We start from the raw sequence: 18,136 nt of genomic DNA on the forward strand, positions 1-18,136 counted from the left end.
TACACGTGCATAGTAGTGAAGTTGGTGGTTGCGGGTAAGAGAAAAAAAAAAAAAAGGCAACTAAGCCTAACAAGTGTGTGATTTTAATAACCCAATAAGTGAGTTATTAATGTATACATATATTAATACTAATATATATATCATTGTAGTGAACATATAACTTTGTATACTCAAAATTAACAATAATTCGTTACTATAGTAGTAAGCAACGGGCATATTTATTATTAAAAAATACTGTAGCACCTACTCATGAACAAATCCAAGCTTGTCACCCAAATTAAGTGCAAGATCTTGTAATCTTCAAGCCACCACAATACATTCATCATCAAGCAAATTTTCAGGGAGAGAGAGAGAGAGAGAGCTTTAACATATAATCAACTTCTTGCTAATCCACTTACTATACACAGAATTATACTAATCAAATCTTCATCTTGTAGGTATACAGTGTGGTTAAAAGAATATCATTGTATCACCAAGAGTTAATATTCATCCTCTTTTGATTTGGTTGTTGATCAGAGCTTCAAGCTGAAGCTCTGTTAATGCTGTGAAACATATACACAGGGCAAGCAGCATTTGCAGCTTTGAGTTGAGGATTTATTCCTTCCAGTCATGGACCTGCCCTCTTTTGTTTTGGTTACCTTGAACAAGCTGATCTTGCAATGTTCATGCATCAACACCAGGACCTGGATATGCAGGTAGGCTCACGATTCGCTTGTCCACGACTGGTCCCCCGACTGTGAAATGATAAAGGCTCTGGTAGTTCGATCCTCTCAACCCGAGAACTTCATGTACTGCAGAATACGAGCAAACAAACTTGATTCAATGACCAATCAAAGACAGAAACATATCTGAACTAACATTCAGAATACAATTCAAAGCACTAATGCTGGAATCTTTATTCTGAATCTTCAGGACATGACAAATGGCTTGGCGTTGAACTTCAGATGCTATGATTATGTTTCAAAACTATGGGGCTTCCTTGGATTGATAGAAGGTTCAGTATTTGCAAATCGCCACCTTTTGAAACAAAAAGGATGCTAAATAAAAAGGTACATTAAATCTACAATCTTTCCTGCTTCAGGGTAGTCGGTAGCTTGTATAACATGCACCTTCTAATCATTTCAGGCACAAACTAAGCAATCTTAGCAGCAAGAGCCCTACTCTACATCATTTGTTTTTCACCAATATGTTCTCGGGGCCTCATCACTCTTAAATTCCAGATAACTCGGATGTATATACCAATACATTACTTCTTTGAACTTAATGCATTTCCTGCCCTATTCATATTGGTGTAACAAGACAGGTGACAGTTTGCACTAGTTTCAGAGGGGGAATTGTCTTCAGTTCCTATTTGATGCTTTCGAGTGATAATCATTGATGAATACTTTATTTGCTTAGACAAAAAGTAAAGGAACAAAAAGATAGTAGCTATAAGAATGTACCAAGCACGCTAAAGTTGATATAGATGCATTTCAACTCTATTCATGAATGCTTCTTTTGATATTTTGGCCTATCAAGGGCAATAATTTTAAAAGATATAGAGAATTATATACACAGGATCTTCTTCACTTTCCTCCTCCTAATGCCATCTTGTGTTCAAGAAAACCACAAAGGATACTGCTGAATCAGAACCTGGAGTTCAAATGTTGCATGTTCACATGCCTCTTGACTTTCAGAGGAAAAGAGCTAGAAGCTTCATATAAAATAAATGTGTCGGTGCAACTGGGTAGAATTTACAAGATGTGCAATGAGAGATAAGACTTATATAGCAATTCACGAGTCTGATGGACAAGAAATTGATGCACCATACTTACAAATTAACTACCATATATATGATGATCTTGTGACCAAATTCTTCACTCGACCTTTGCACATCCAGAAAAAAATAAAGACAGTGAACTTATATAAAATCAGATCCAGCTCTATGGAAAATCAGGAAGATTCAGCTATCAATATTACCGAATCCTTAGCTGTCTTATTTGTTTTTATTTTTGTTACTGAATATCACTTGGTCAAACTTTGTATTATAGGAAATAGAATATGCATAGCTGTATATAGTTATTAGCTTTCCTATTTCTTTTGTTTCCTTTTCTAATCTTTGTATTCTCTATAAGAGATCACCTGTGTGTATTCATTTGATAAATAAAAAAAGACAATAATAAAAATCAGTCCTCTCCCTTTTTATATGGTATCAGAGCTTCCCTAAAGAATCCTAGCTGTTCACCCGAAGCCCTATCCTTTCACATGTCTGAAATTTCATCTGGGTCTAGTGTTCCTACTCCAGTCCCAAACCCATGTAAAACTACCGAAACCCAGTCCAGTCCTGTCCAAATCACCACTATCTAGTTGAATGGTGATAATTTCCTGCGCTGGTCTCAATCTGTTCAGATGTATATAGGTGGGCACTGCAAAAATGGATAGTAAACTGGAGACACAAAGGCACCGAATGAGAAGGACCCAGCCTACACTAAGTGGGATGCTGAAAACTCCATGGTCAGAACATGGGTTGTGAATTTGATGGAAGAAGAAATCAGCTCCAATTATATGTGCTAGGAAATGACAGAGGAACTATTGGACAACATCAACCAAATATACTCAGATTTGGGAAATCAGTCCCAAGTATATGCATTGACACTCAAGCTTGGTAACATTCAGCAAGGAGGAGACAATGTCACTAAGTATTTCAATTCATTGAAGCAGTTGTGGCAAGACCTCAATTTGTTTAGCGACTACGAATGGAAGTCCCCTAATGACTGCAGTCTGCAACCACAAGAAGAAGATGGTGGAGAATCATCGAATTTTCACGTTCTTGGCTGAAGTCAACATCGAGTTTGATAAAGTCAAGGGGAGGATAATCAGTAGGCAACCTGTTCCTTTTCTTGGTGAAGTTTTCCCTGATGTTAGGAAGGAAGAGAGTCGTAGGAATGTCATACTCAGGAAAAAGGCTGGGAATAAGCATACTGAGACTTTAGCAATGGTTGTGGTTGATGCTAATGTGAGTAAAATAAGCCAACAGGAGAAACCCTTAGTTTGGTGTGATTACTGTAACAAACCCCGTCATACACGGGAGACTTGTTGGGTCATTCACGATAAACCAGAAAACTGGAAACCCAAGAACAGTAAGAAATCTGGTTGCACTTATCCTAAGCCAAAACCAGTCCATTTACCAAGAAACATATGGATCACCTTCTGAAGTTGTTGAAATCCAATTCCTCATCTAGTAGTATCCCCAGTGTGTCAATTGCCCAAACAAGTAGTGATTCCATTGCTCTATCTTGTATTTCAAATTCTGCCCCTTGGATCATAGATTCAGGTGCATCCGATAATAAGACTAGTCCCTCCTATTTATTTGATATTGTTGGACAAGATTATTGTGTTGTGTTTGCATAATGTACTTGTTGGTTTCACCATATCAACTAAGTGATGGAACACAACTATATCAATTATCTTCATTCACCACTATCTCATAAAACTTCTCCATATGAAGATGGTGTTGAAACTTCATTTCATCATTACTCCGCTAGGAGATATTATTCGCTGCCACTCCTAAGCCCGAATAAAGGAGGAGGGTTGCGTTAGGTAGCCGATAACCAGCGTAAAACCTAGTCGGATCCAAATATGAATTCTAGACAAACTATTTGTTGGAATGTAACCCACATAGAAGTCTAGAATTCATGTAGCCAACCCCACATAGTGGGATAACGGCTGGATATGCTGCTGTTGTTGTTGTTAGACAAGATTGGGTGTTCAAGTTTAAAAAGGAAAGATAAGATGATTGGATAAGATAAAGATTTAAATGATAAGGAAGCCTAGAAGATAGGATAAAGCTCTAAGATTCAAGGAAGAGATTCAACCTTGAAACCAGAAGATAAAGACAAGCATGTTTTGAATATTAGTTAATGTTATCTAAATTTGAATTTGCTCCTATTTTCTAAGAGATAAGAGTAGATATTTTGCCTTGTATAAATATCTCTCTTCGGATTCATTAAATTCTTAAAGTAAACTTTCAAGAATTCAGCTTATTTCACGGTATCAGAGCCAAATATTGGTCACCTAGATCTTAAGGTCTAGGCTGCTTACAAAATCATGGCCGAAACTCTACCAAACCCAACCAAAACCAAAGCCTGGAACATGAGTCTCCTAATCCTCATTCTTCGCAAAAATTTTCTACAAATCCTATTGATAACCATCCTCTATAGATTACTCAACATATGCTAAATGGGAGTAATTTAGAGAATGGTCTCAATCGGCATTGCTTGTAATCAAAGGGAAAGGAAAAGATAGATACTTGATAGGAGTAGTTCCTACTCCACTAACCACAATAGCCAATTATGGCACCTGGGAAGCAGAAAACTTAACTATTATGGCATGACTTATCAACTCAATGGAGCCAAGGATCGCGAGAACCTATCTCTTCTACAAGATGGCGGAGGAGATTTGGGATGCAGTCCAAGAAATGTACTCAGATTTGAAGAATATCTCTCAATGTTTTGAAATCATGTCAACCATTCGTACAACCAGACAAGGTAATCCAAATGTTACAAAATACTATAACATTTTGGTTGAGTTATGGCACGAGCTGGATTTATTCTATACTATTAATTGAGAGTGTTCAGTTAATAGTACAAAATACAATAAAATGTTTAAAAAAAAAATCGTGTTTTTGATTTTCTCCACAATCTTAACTCTGATTTGGATGAAGTTCGTGGAAGATTATTGGGTACTAAACCCTTACCTACATTTAGAGAAGTGTTTACTGACTGCACTCTCACCCTGCAATTAAAACACAAAACAAAACACAATAAAAATTTTATATTTTTTTATTTATTTAGGCGAGAGGTTTATACTCGTCAGTGTACGAGTGCAGTTGTAGTTCAAATTTAAATTTATACTTTCTGGATAAGTCCAGGTCGTCCACTGAGAGATTTATTTATGGCAAAAGAAAAAAAAGAATGTCACACACACGCACACGCATTTAGATGGATTGATAACATGATTTTTTATAATTTTTTAGATAACAAATACTAGAAAATAAAGCAAGATAGAAGTTGAAATAAATACTAAACGTGAGAATATGAAATTGGAAAGTACTTGAGTTAAGACAATTTCAGTGCCAACCCGTTGATTCCCAAATATTAGCATAAAAGATTAGCAACATTAATTTAATTTCATATATGAGGATTTGTTATTAAATGCAATTAAAGATAATGATAGCTTTAGTTTAAGCAATCCCCATACATGATATGCGGGATTCTAATTTAAAAAACTACCATAAATTTAATTACAATTAATACACAAAACAACTAAATTAATCATCCGGGTTTGGGTATGATAGCGTTTCCAGTTCTAGTAACTCTCATGCGTGACATGAAAGCTCTAAGTTAGGTTTACGCTCCAATCCAAACCTAGTGATTTTTCAATAATCAAAACAAACTCATATTGAAGTTTAAACCAATGTTACTCATTTAAAGCGTAGCTTTCTTTGGGAATCATTGGCGTTAGACACTGTCCTGGCCTTAACCCAAGATTAGATTTAGCTACTCATCTCTATTAAATTAATTGACAATAATTTAAATGACATAATTTAAATAACAGAATTTAAATGACAGGAATTAAAATAGAAGAAACTAACCGGCCATTTAGGCGGTAGATAATTAAAATACAAGAATTAAAATTGCAAGAATTTAAAGGCATAAACTAACCGTCCATTTAGGCGGTGAACAATTAAATGACAAGAATTAAAATTGCAAGAATTTAAAGGCATAAACTAACCGTCCATTTAGGCGGTGAATAATAAAGTAATAATAAATGACATAAGAATTTAAAAGAAGAAAGGAAGAAAGGAAGAAAGTAAGATCACAAGAGAAAATACTAAAGAAAATGAGAGAGAACAAAAGCAATTCTCAAAGAGAGAATTCTAAGGAAATAACTAAACTTTGATTCAAGAATAATAATCACACTTACAAATGCAATCAAGTGAGCTATTTATAGGCCACAAGATGCAATACAAACCACACAATTTCAATTATTCAATTAGACATAATTATATCTAATGGGCACTCACACACTTAAAGTTAAATGGATTTTAGCTATAATACACACCTAATATTAAATGGATTTTAGCTAAAATACATACCTAATAAAGCACTCATAAAGTTAAATGGATTTTAGCTATAATATCCACCTAATAGTTAAATGGATTTTAGCTAAAAAACATACCTAATAAAGCTCTCACATAAAAAATAAAAATAGATTTCTATAAATTGGTTTTTTAATCTTTATTAGGATTAAAAATAATCCTTGGGCCTTCTCCAAATAATATCTTCCATGGGTTGCTCAAATTGGGCCTTAATTCTTCATGGGCTTGAATTCTTCATGGATTTGATGTCTTCATGGACTTTAAATCTTCATGGGCTTAATTTCTTCATGGGTTTGATTTCTTCATGGATTTGATGTCTTCATGGACTTTAAATCTTCATGGGCTTGAATTCTTCATGCCTAAAAAAAAAATAATTTAATGTTATTAATAAATTATATATTATATATATGTATTACACATGGCACACATATATATATATTAGATTATATTATATATATATATTACATGCATGCATATAATGATGTATATGTATTATATATAATTTTATATATTATTATTATTATTATTATTAAATTTTACTTTAAAATTTCATTTCATTCATTTTTCAATTTAAACTTGCATATAACCATAAAATATATATTAATATCTAATTTAAACCATTTTTAAGATCAAAAGAAGGGTATAATTATAACAAAATTTTTACAAAATTAACCACTAATCATACCCCCCAACTTAAACATTGCTAGTCCCTTAGCAATCAGACTATACACATGCCAAGTTTTAATAACTGTATGAATGTAAAAATTTCAAATTTGAAATCGAAATGCATAAAATTGAATAAATAATTTAGCATTCTAAATCAGATTTTTGGTTAAAGATCATACAATCTCAGGAATAGCAATTAGGATGACCAACACACAGACTTACTCTCTTGAAGTTTTGACTCAAATCTCACTATGGATTTTCCCTCCAATAAAAAGGATTTCTCAGGTGTACACACAAGGGGGTGCACCGTTATAAGAGTAAATGCAGAACAAGTTCAAAACTCAGTGTCATCCCAAATACAAGGAACGTATTTTCATGAAAGAACCAGGAAATTGACATAGCTTCATGATTGGAATAATGCTCTAGATGAGTAACTTCTGAATTTAAACATGATTCCCTACTCCAAACTCGAATTCTGAGATCACATGATTTATAGCATAAAATGGGACCAGACTGGGTTGTAATGGGGCTATGAGGTTAATACGGGTTGTCAAAGAAAAGGTAGATTATGGAAAGTGTGTGTGTCGGGATTTTTTTTTTTTTTTTTTTTTTAAGCAGTTATGCTGAATAGCTAAGAGAAGTTGTCCCATTTTTTTTTCACTTTTTTTTTTTTCTTTTTTTTTTCTCTCTTTTTTTTTTTTTTTTTTTTTTCTTTTTCTCTTTTTCTTTCTCTTTAAATATGAAAATAGATAGACAGATTAATTCCCAAAAACACACCAGGTTGGTCAAAATTCATATTGTTTTGGGTAAAACGAAGGTAGCGAAGAAAGTTGTACTACAAATGGCTCAAAAGGGCTACCAAAGGAGGTTAATTTAAAGAAAGAAAAAGGTTTAATAAGCTCAAAATGAAAGAAATTGATCCCCCTATCATGCTTCTACAAAACGATGATACTCAGTCATCTAATTCAGAGTTTGAAACCAGTCAAACTTATCCGTTATCATACTAGACATTCAATGCGAATTGATGTTTTGAAGCCATTGAAAAGATAAGATAAACAATAAAGCATATTTAGAGTAAGTGTTATTTCACTCAGAATTAACGGTTATTAGGCTCAAACACTCACTTGGGTAATAGTCTCCACTTTTGTTGAGAGATCATACAGTGTACTAATCAGCTAATTACTGTTACCTTTGACTTTATGACCGATAACTAATTTTTAAATTTTGAATCCCCGATGAATGCAAATTACTTATTCTAATGCATATACGTTTTCAAATAAGAAATCAATGCATTCATGTTTTGTATTGCAAACTTAACCGGCTATCAGTGCATAACTTCAAGCTTTAGGAATAGCATTATTTAAAACACATAATTTTTTTTTTTTATTTTTTTTTTTTTATTATTTTTTATTTTTTTAATAAGAGCAGATAAAGATAATCAAAATCACACAATACTACAAACTAGCAATAGCAAACTCACAGTTAAATATGAACCAGATAATTCATAATTAGACCTTACACCCCCCAACTTGAATTGCAGTAATAAACTAGGGTTGTTAGGAATACCTGTAACTCCACAAGTCCATAGATTTGCTGTGAACTGTTAAAACTTAAACAACAAATGAGCATACCATATATATATATATTTATATTTTCACACCAAAATAAAAATTCCATGCAAGTCATAAGATAAAAAAAATGCGTCTCAAGAGTACAAAAAGTACTCCTTACTCAGCCATCTTATCAAAGACTTTGCCTAACAACATTCCACAGTTTTTTTTTTTTTTTTTTTTTTTTTTTTTAAGAACACAACCAAGAAAAATCCTGCAAGTTGTTCAATACTTAAAATGCGTCTCAAGAGTACAAAAAGTACTCCTTACTCAGCCATCTTAATAAAGAGCATTTCTCACAGTGATAAATCTAAATTAATCGGACCCCTTTGGCGCTTGTTACTAATTGCCTTAGACCAGTCTATCCAAGGCTCATAAGGATCGTGCTGTGGAACATAAGTGTGTAATTTTTCTAGCAGCTCATCAATGGTGGATGCGGAAATGAGAATCTTTCTTGCTGAAAGAGAAATGAACTTTTGATCCACAGCCTGATCAAGAAAAGAGAGCAACCCATCAAAAAAATGGTTAACATTTAAAAGTCCAATGGGTTTGGTATGGAGATTACTCTTGGCCCAGGAGATTATACAAAACATTTCTTCAAGTGTTCCAAAACCTCCTGGTAAAGCAATGAAGGCGTCTGACTGATAAATCTTACAAGCCATACGCTCAGACATAGAAGTCGTTTCTATAAGTTGACCGCGTGTAATCCCAGAAATATGTGGTTCAGCTAAAGGGAATGGCATTACACCTACCACAGATGAATTTCCAAGATGTACAGCTTGTGAAACATAACCATTCAATCCACGACTTCCCCCTCCATATACCAAATTAATTTTTTTCTCTCCTAATTTTTTGCCTAGTTCGCTTGCTGCAAGTGCGTAACAAATATCACTCCCAAGTTGAGAGCCACAAAGTACACATATGGTTTTGATTCGACGAACTAACTGACCTTCCATGTTTGTTCCTTTTGTATGCCCTGGAAAGAGATTTAGCGATCAAAAGTAGCTATACAACAATTCAACAAGAAATAAATACAAACAAAAATCATGCGTATGTATAAGTAGTTGTGATTGTGGCTCACATCTTCCTCTGGTTTTACGTCCAGAAACGGCTTAAACACTTTCTATGAAGCGGGGATAAGCTTCCCATCCAATTTTCTTATAGATTGGCAAACAGGGTCGTTTTTAGTCAGATTCCCAAGACTATAGCGTTGGTGGTCACTTCTGAACTGGGTCCATAAAGCAAGAAGTTCTCTTTGCACTATTCCACATGGATGCGTCTCAAGAGTCAATCGGATATCATCCAAAGACTCCTTACTCAGTCCATCCTTTATGAAACTAATTTTATCTTCTCGATTTATGGACGTAAACCCCACAGATTTGCATCGTGTGTTACAGGTCCATCGAGCACATTTGTAACAACCATTCACTCTTTTCGCTCTTCTTTTCTTCGAAAAACTACTCTTCCCTAAACCTGGAAAGTGCTTAAAACTCGGTGAAGTTTCACCAGCTAATCGAACTTTTGCTTCGATCAGCCAACGAATATCTTCAGGGATGTTATTAAGCATCAACAACCTAAGTCTTTCACACCTAGCAACATAAATTTTTTTCAAATCATTCTGCGGGAGAGATGGATAGTACTTGTGAATTTTTGAGAGATAAAGATCCATTTTTTTTTTTTTTTTTTTTTTTAAACTATACTAAGAAGAAAGTAAAGAACTATAAACTTTACAAAAGGGATGAGAGTACCTGATCGGAGGATAACACAAAGGAGAGAAGATTGAGCTCAAGAAGGGTGACTTGCCTCATACAGATATGGAGTCTCTTATAGAGCAACGGTCATCACTATTCTACACTCGAGTCGAGACATGTCACAATTACAGGGTCAGGCTTGGCGTCTCTTTTTCAACGCTTGGTGCCTCATTTTTCAACATTTGGCAGTGTGCCTTATCCTTTATAGGGCAGTGTGATTGCACTGCCCAAGAAAAGATAGCTACCACCAGCGTCAATTCTGTCTCTCTCAATTCAAATTTTTTTTTTTTTTTTTTTAATTTTTTTTTTTTTTGGTAAATTTTTATTATTTTTTTTTATTTTTATTTTTTTTTAGTAGGGGCCCAACAAAATCATATATATCACACAAGACAATATTATCAAGTCAATCAAAATTATTTCACTAATAAATCAATAAGTACACCTTACCCCCCAACTTTAAATTGCGCATTGTCCTCAATCGGCAATAAAAGGATAGAAGATAGGCATACCTGACGGTCTTCAATACATGAACTCGTATGGAAAAATTTTTATTTAGACTGCATACAGAGAAACACTATTTGAATCAAAGTTAATTAAGTAATGCAGAAAATGAACAACTTATATATATACTTCTTTATTATTATTATTATTTTTTTTTTTTATTTTTTATTTTTTTTTTTTTTTCAGATCTATAAACATCCATTTAACCTAAATGGAAAGGTGGTCTTTTAACGTCAGATTCCCAGACGACATGAAACTTCCCTTATTCATCAGATGATGGTGGATCATCCAAATCCACAACTCCTTCATTCTCCTCAACACTACCCTGGTATGGTTTCAACCTATGACCATTGACTGTTAGAAGCTGTCCTGACTCCAGATTTTCTATCTCAAATGCCCCATATCCTGAGATGGACTTGATTACAAAGGGGCCGACCCATCGAGACTTCAATTTTCCTGGGAATAGATGCAATCGAGAATCATACAAGAGTACCCGTTGCCCTACCTGAAAGCTTTTTCGAATGATGTGCCGATCATGTAACTCTTTCATGCGAACCTTGGCCAATCTTGCATTTTCAAATGCTTCATTCCGAATTTCTTCAAGTTCATTCAATTGGAGCTTCCTGGATAAGCCTGCTTCAGTTAGACTCTTGTTGATCTTATGAATTGCCCAATATGCTTTATGCTCAATTTCCACCGGCAGATGACAAGATTTACCGTATACTAGCCTATAGGGAGACATTCCCAAAATTGTTTTGTAAGCTGTCCTGTACGCCCAAAGAGCGTCTACTAGTCTTAAGGACCAATCCTTACGATTAGCAGCAACAGTCTTTTCCAATATGCGCTTAATCTCCCTATTGGCTAGCTCGGCTTGACCATTGGTTTGGGGATGGTATGGTGTTGCAACCTTATGCAGTACACCATATTTCTTCATTAATCCTGCCACAACTTTATTACAAAAATGGGAACCCCCATCACTGATGATTGCTCGTGGCATCCCAAATCGACTGAATATATTTTCTTTCAAAAATTTCACGACAGTCCTATGGTCATTTGTTCTGGCCGGGATTGCTTCTACCCATTTGGACACATAGTCAACAGCAAGTAAGATGTATTCATGACCAAATGAATTGACAAATGGGCCCATAAAATCCATACCCCAACAGTCAAAAACTTCTAACACTTGGATCGGATGTAATGGCATCATGTTTCTCCTTGACAGACTTCCTAACCTTTGACATCGATCACAATTTGAACAGAACTTGTACACATCCTTGAACAGTGTCGGCCAATAAAATCCACTCTGAAAAATTTTTGCAACTGTTTTCTTGACAGAAAAATGGCCTCCACATGCAAGAGTATGACTGAAATTGATAACACTTTGTTGCTCATGATCGGGTATGCATCTACGGATGATTTGGTCAGGACAATACTTGAAGAGGTAGGGCTCATCCCAAAAGAAGGTTCTGACTTTTCTGAAGAATTTATGCCTATCTTGCTTACTCCAATGGTCTGGGATCAGACCAGTTGCCAGGTAGTTCGCAATGTCAGCATACCAAGGGACAACAGATGATGCACGAATAACATTCACTTCAAACAGTTGCTCATCAGGGAAATTGTCATGAATTGGTTCATCAAATTGTGTGAGATCTTGACTTGGAATCCTTGACAAATGGTCAGCCACCACATTTTCTACTCCCTTCTTGTCTCTGATTTCAATGTTGAACTCTTGCAGGAGTAAGATCCATCGGAGCAGACGGGGTTTTGCATCTTGCTTTGTGAACAAATACTTCAGAGCAGCGTGATCAGTAAAAATGATCACTAGTGACCCTACGAGGTAAGATCGGAACTTGTCCAGGGCAAAGACAACTGCTAGTAACTCTTTCTCTGTAGTGGTGTAATTCTTTTGTGCCTCATTAAGAGTTTTGCTAGCATAGTATATCACATGAGGTTTCTTATCCTTCCTCTGCCCTAACACAGCTCCTACCGCGTAATCACTAGCATCGCACATAAGTTCAAACGGGAGGGACCAATCAGGGGACTGAATGATAGGTGCTGAAATGAGTGCATCTTTCAATTTATCAAAAGCATTTTGACAGGCAGGACTCCATTCAAACGGAACATCTTGAGACAACAAATGGCACAAGGGTCTTGTTATGGTGCTAAAGGAAGCAATGAATCTCCTATAAAACCCTGCATGTCCCAAAAAACTTCTGATGTCTTTCACATTCCTAGGGATGGGGAGTTTTTGAATTGTTTCAATTTTTGATCTGTCTACCTCCATCCCCCTAGATGAAACGATGTGCCCCAAGACTATGCCCTGTTTCACCATGAAGTGACATTTTTCCCAATTGAGTATCAGATTTGTTTCCTCACATCTTGCTAAAACCTTTTTCAAATTCTCCAAACAGGCCTCAAAGTTACTTCCATAAACAGAAAAGTCATCCATAAACACTTCAACAATTTGCTCAACCATTTCACTGAAAATGCTCATCATACACCTTTGAAAGGTGGCTGGAGCATTGCATAACCCAAATGGCATGCGCCTGTATGCAAATGTCCCAAATGGACATGTGAAAGTTGTCTTCTCTTGATCTTCTAGTGCAATTTCTATCTGATTGTACCCTGAGTACCCATCTAAGAAACAATAGTAGGCTTGGCCTGCTATTCTCTCCAGAACTTGATCCAAGAAAGGCAAAGGAAAATGATCTTTCCTTGTCACAGAATTGAGCTTTCTATAATCAATGCACATACGCCATCCTGTCTGGATGCGTGTGGGAATCAGTTCATTGTTCTCATTTTTTACAACAGTGACTCCAGACTTTTTGGGTACTACTTGTGTTGGACTTACCCACTTAGAATCAGAGATTGGGTAAATTATTCCAGCATCCAATAGCTTCAGCACTTCTTTTCTGACAACTTCTTTCATGTTGGGATTTAATCTCCTTTGCATTTGCCTAACTGGTTTTGCTCCTTCTTCCAAGAATATCTTATGAGTACAGATCAAAGGGCTAATACCTTGCAAATCTGAAATGGTCCATCCTAATGACTTCCTGTGTGCTTTTAGAACTTTTATCAGTTGTTGCTCTTGCTGAGGTGTCAAACTTGAAGAGATCACTACTGGGAATGCTTCCCCTTCTCCTAGAAAGACATACTTCAAATCACTGGGCAATGGCTTTCTCTCAGGCGTGGACTGATGGCTATCAGGAGCCATGAGCTTACTGTCCAAGTTCCTTAATGGCTCTAAACCAGGCATCCATGTAGGCTTCTCACTTTCTTTGCTTATGACTTCCACTTCTTTTATTTCTTCAAGATCTTGATTTCCTTCTTTGGGTCTTCTCATGAACTCTTCAAAACAGTCATTGGTCAGTGTTTGGATCAAGTCTACCTCCTCCACTTCACTCTCAGTGTCCTGATGTTTGGCTACCCTAAAGATATTCATTTCTACAGTCATGTTCCCAAAAGATAGCTTTAACACACCATTCCTACAGTTGATGATGGCATTTGATGTGGCAAGGAATGGTCGACCTAAGATGACTGGCACAGGAGGTTGAGGCCCCTGATGCGGCTGGGTGTCCAAAACGATGAAGTCCACTGGAAAGTAGAACTTATCGATTTGTACCAGAACATCCTCCACAATTCCTCGTGGAACTTTGACTGATCGATCAGCCAGCTGAAGGGTCACTCTAGTGGGTTTAAGCTCACCTAATCCCAACTGTTGATACACGCTGTATGGCAACAAATTGACACTAGCTCCTAAATCCAAGAGTGCCCGATCAACCTTTTGACTTCCTATGATGCATGTAATGGTTGGACAGCCTGGATCTTTGTATTTGGGAGGAGTTTTCAATTGGAGAATGGCGCTGACTTGTTCAGTCAAGAATGCCTTTTCATGCACATTTGTTTTCCTTTTGACAGTGCACAGATCTTTCAAAAACTTTGCATATGAAGGTGTTTGTTTGATTGCATCCAACAGCGGGATGTTGATTCTCACTTGCTTAAACACTTCATATATATCTGCATTTTGTTGCTCTTTTTTCAAATGATTCAACCTTTGTGGAAAAGGTGGTTTGGGCCTGTATTGAATTTCTTTCTCATCTTCTTTTTGTTTTTCATTTTTTTCATTTTTTTCATTTTTCTCATTTTTTTCATTTTTCTCATTTTTTTCATTTTTTTCCACGGTGGATTCATGATCTTTTGGTTCTTTTTCTTCATCAACATGTTGGTTTATCCTAGGATCAGTTGGTTTCTCAATTATTCTTCCACTTCTTAGGGCAGTCACTGCTTGCACTTGTTCATGAGTGTTGGTTTCACTATTTGAAGCTTCTACCTGGTTGGTTTGCCTAATTGGGTTAGGATTAGTTTGGGATGGAAACCTCCCGGGTTCTCTCACACTCAATGTTTGTGTTATCTTGGTCAACTGGCTCCTAATGTCTTCTACAGCTCTATTTGTTTGGTCTTGATTTTTGACAAGCTGAGCAACCTGATTATTGATACCTGTTTGACTTTGGATGAACTGGTGCAAGGTATCTTCCAAAGATCTCCTATGAGGAGGTTGATAAGTATTGGATGAAGAACCTTGATTTTGTTGGAAAGTGTGCTGTTGTGCAGGGAAGGGAGGTTGAGAATGATTTCCAAAATCATTTCTCCAAGAAAAATTGGGGTGATTTCTATTATTGGGATGGTATGAATTGTAGTTCTGATTATTCCCATAATAGGCTCCACTCTGATTTTGATTTTGTCTCCCCTCAAAGTTGTGTGAATGATTGTTATTAGTCTGCCCATACAATACCTCCTTGAAAGCAGGTAGGGTAGGACATTCTTCAGTTGAATGATCTATTGCATCACACACAGCACACTTTACTTCCACTTGATTAACAGATTGCACCTTTTTGGGTTGCATGTTTTCAACTTTCTTTGTTAAAGCAGTTAGTCTTGCATTTAAATCGTCACTCTCACTCAGTTGGTATCTCCCTCTAGGTTGTGGATTTTCTCTTGAATCAAGAGCAGATGTTGGACCAACTTCCCAGTTCCTTGTATTCTCAGCCAATGTGTCAAAGAAGTGGAAAGCTTCTTCTGGAGTCTTCTCATAGAATTCTCCATTGCACATTGTAGAAACTAGCATTTTCAATTGGGGAGTGAGTGAATCATGAAAGAAACTGACCACTCTCCATTGCTCAAAAGCATGGTGCGGACAAGTGTGAAGAAGGTCTTTAAACCTTTCCCACGCTTGAGCAAAATTCTCATTTGGTTTACAGGCAAAGTTCATGATTTGTCTTTGAAGAGTAGCAGTTCTGTTGGCAGGGAAGTATTTTTTTAAGAAAGTTGTTTGCATTTCTCTCCAAGTTCCTATAGATCTAGGTGGGAGAGTGCTTAACCATATTTTTGCCTTATCTTTCAGTGAGAATGGAAAGAGTTTTAATCTTATGACATCCTCATTTGCTGTATGGTCCATGCAAGTGCTACATACTTCCTCAAATTCTTTCATATGAGTATATGGATTTTCAGAATCCATGCCATGAAAAGTTGGTAACAATTGGATTGTGCCAGGTTTGAAGTTAAACCTATGATGGTTGATGGGAAGAATAATGCATGAGGGGGTTGTCTGCCTAGGAGGATGAAGATACTCCCTAAGGGGTCTGATCATCTCCTGATCAATGGGATCAGGGTCACCGTGGTCACTACCACGTGCAGACATGTTCTGTGGAAGTGGCATGTTCTCATTGTGTTGAGACATGAGTGACTGATTTTCTACAGTTTTACCTGACCTAAGTATCATACACTATGCAAAAATAAAAATAAAGTAAAAAGAAACAGAGTTACCGAATTTATCAGGAGATGCTTATTCTTATATTTTGTTTTTCCTTTTTGTTTTTGCCTCAATCTCCCCGGCAACGGCGCCAAAATTTGACTGCACTCTCACCCTGCAATTAAAACACAAAACAAAACACAATAAAAATTTTATATTTTTTTATTTATTTAGGCGAGAGGTTTATACTCGTCAGTGTACGAGTGCAGTTGTAGTTCAAATTTAAATTTATACTTTCTGGATAAGTCCAGGTCGTCCACTGAGAGATTTATTTATGGCAAAAGAAAAAAAAGAATGTCACACACACGCACACGCATTTAGATGGATTGATAACATGATTTTTTATAATTTTTTAGATAACAAATACTAGAAAATAAAGCAAGATAGAAGTTGAAATAAATACTAAACGTGAGAATATGAAATTGGAAAGTACTTGAGTTAAGACAATTTCAGTGCCAACCCGTTGATTCCCAAATATTAGCATAAAAGATTAGCAACATTAATTTAATTTCATATATGAGGATTTGTTATTAAATGCAATTAAAGATAATGATAGCTTTAGTTTAAGCAATCCCCATACATGATATGCGGGATTCTAATTTAAAAAACTACCATAAATTTAATTACAATTAATACACAAAACAACTAAATTAATCATCCGGGTTTGGGTATGATAGCGTTTCCAGTTCTAGTAACTCTCATGCGTGACATGAAAGCTCTAAGTTAGGTTTACGCTCCAATCCAAACCTAGTGATTTTTCAATAATCAAAACAAACTCATATTGAAGTTTAAACCAATGTTACTCATTTAAAGCGTAGCTTTCTTTGGGAATCATTGGCGTTAGACACTGTCCTGGCCTTAACCCAAGATTAGATTTAGCTACTCATCTCTATTAAATTAATTGACAATAATTTAAATGACATAATTTAAATAACAGAATTTAAATGACAGGAATTAAAATAGAAGAAACTAACCGGCCATTTAGGCGGTAGATAATTAAAATACAAGAATTAAAATTGCAAGAATTTAAAGGCATAAACTAACCGTCCATTTAGGCGGTGAACAATTAAATGACAAGAATTAAAATTGCAAGAATTTAAAGGCATAAACTAACCGTCCATTTAGGCGGTGAATAATAAAGTAATAATAAATGACATAAGAATTTAAAAGAAGAAAGGAAGAAAGGAAGAAAGTAAGATCACAAGAGAAAATACTAAAGAAAATGAGAGAGAACAAAAGCAATTCTCAAAGAGAGAATTCTAAGGAAATAACTAAACTTTGATTCAAGAATAATAATCACACTTACAAATGCAATCAAGTGAGCTATTTATAGGCCACAAGATGCAATACAAACCACACAATTTCAATTATTCAATTAGACATAATTATATCTAATGGGCACTCACACACTTAAAGTTAAATGGATTTTAGCTATAATACACACCTAATATTAAATGGATTTTAGCTAAAATACATACCTAATAAAGCACTCATAAAGTTAAATGGATTTTAGCTATAATATCCACCTAATAGTTAAATGGATTTTAGCTAAAAAACATACCTAATAAAGCTCTCACATAAAAAATAAAAATAGATTTCTATAAATTGGTTTTTTAATCTTTATTAGGATTAAAAATAATCCTTGGGCCTTCTCCAAATA

General features: G+C 35.5%; 1 protein-coding gene across 1 annotated transcript in view; it reads right to left on the reverse strand.

Moving 5' to 3' along the window:
* Window positions 1-347: 347 nt before the first annotated feature.
* Window positions 348-18,136, reverse strand: part of LOC127787080 (uncharacterized) — a 36,062-nt gene continuing 18,273 nt past the window's right edge. The window contains exon 3 of the mRNA XM_052314937.1: window positions 348-791. Coding sequence (XP_052170897.1) covers window positions 664-791 — 128 coding nt within the window. The 3' untranslated portion in view covers window positions 348-663. The remainder of the gene's footprint in view (window positions 792-18,136) is intronic.

The sequence above is a fragment of the Diospyros lotus genome, chromosome 12 (genome assembly GCF_014633365.1).
Source record: "Diospyros lotus cultivar Yz01 chromosome 12, ASM1463336v1, whole genome shotgun sequence".
Lineage (NCBI taxonomy): Eukaryota > Viridiplantae > Streptophyta > Magnoliopsida > Ericales > Ebenaceae > Diospyros > Diospyros lotus.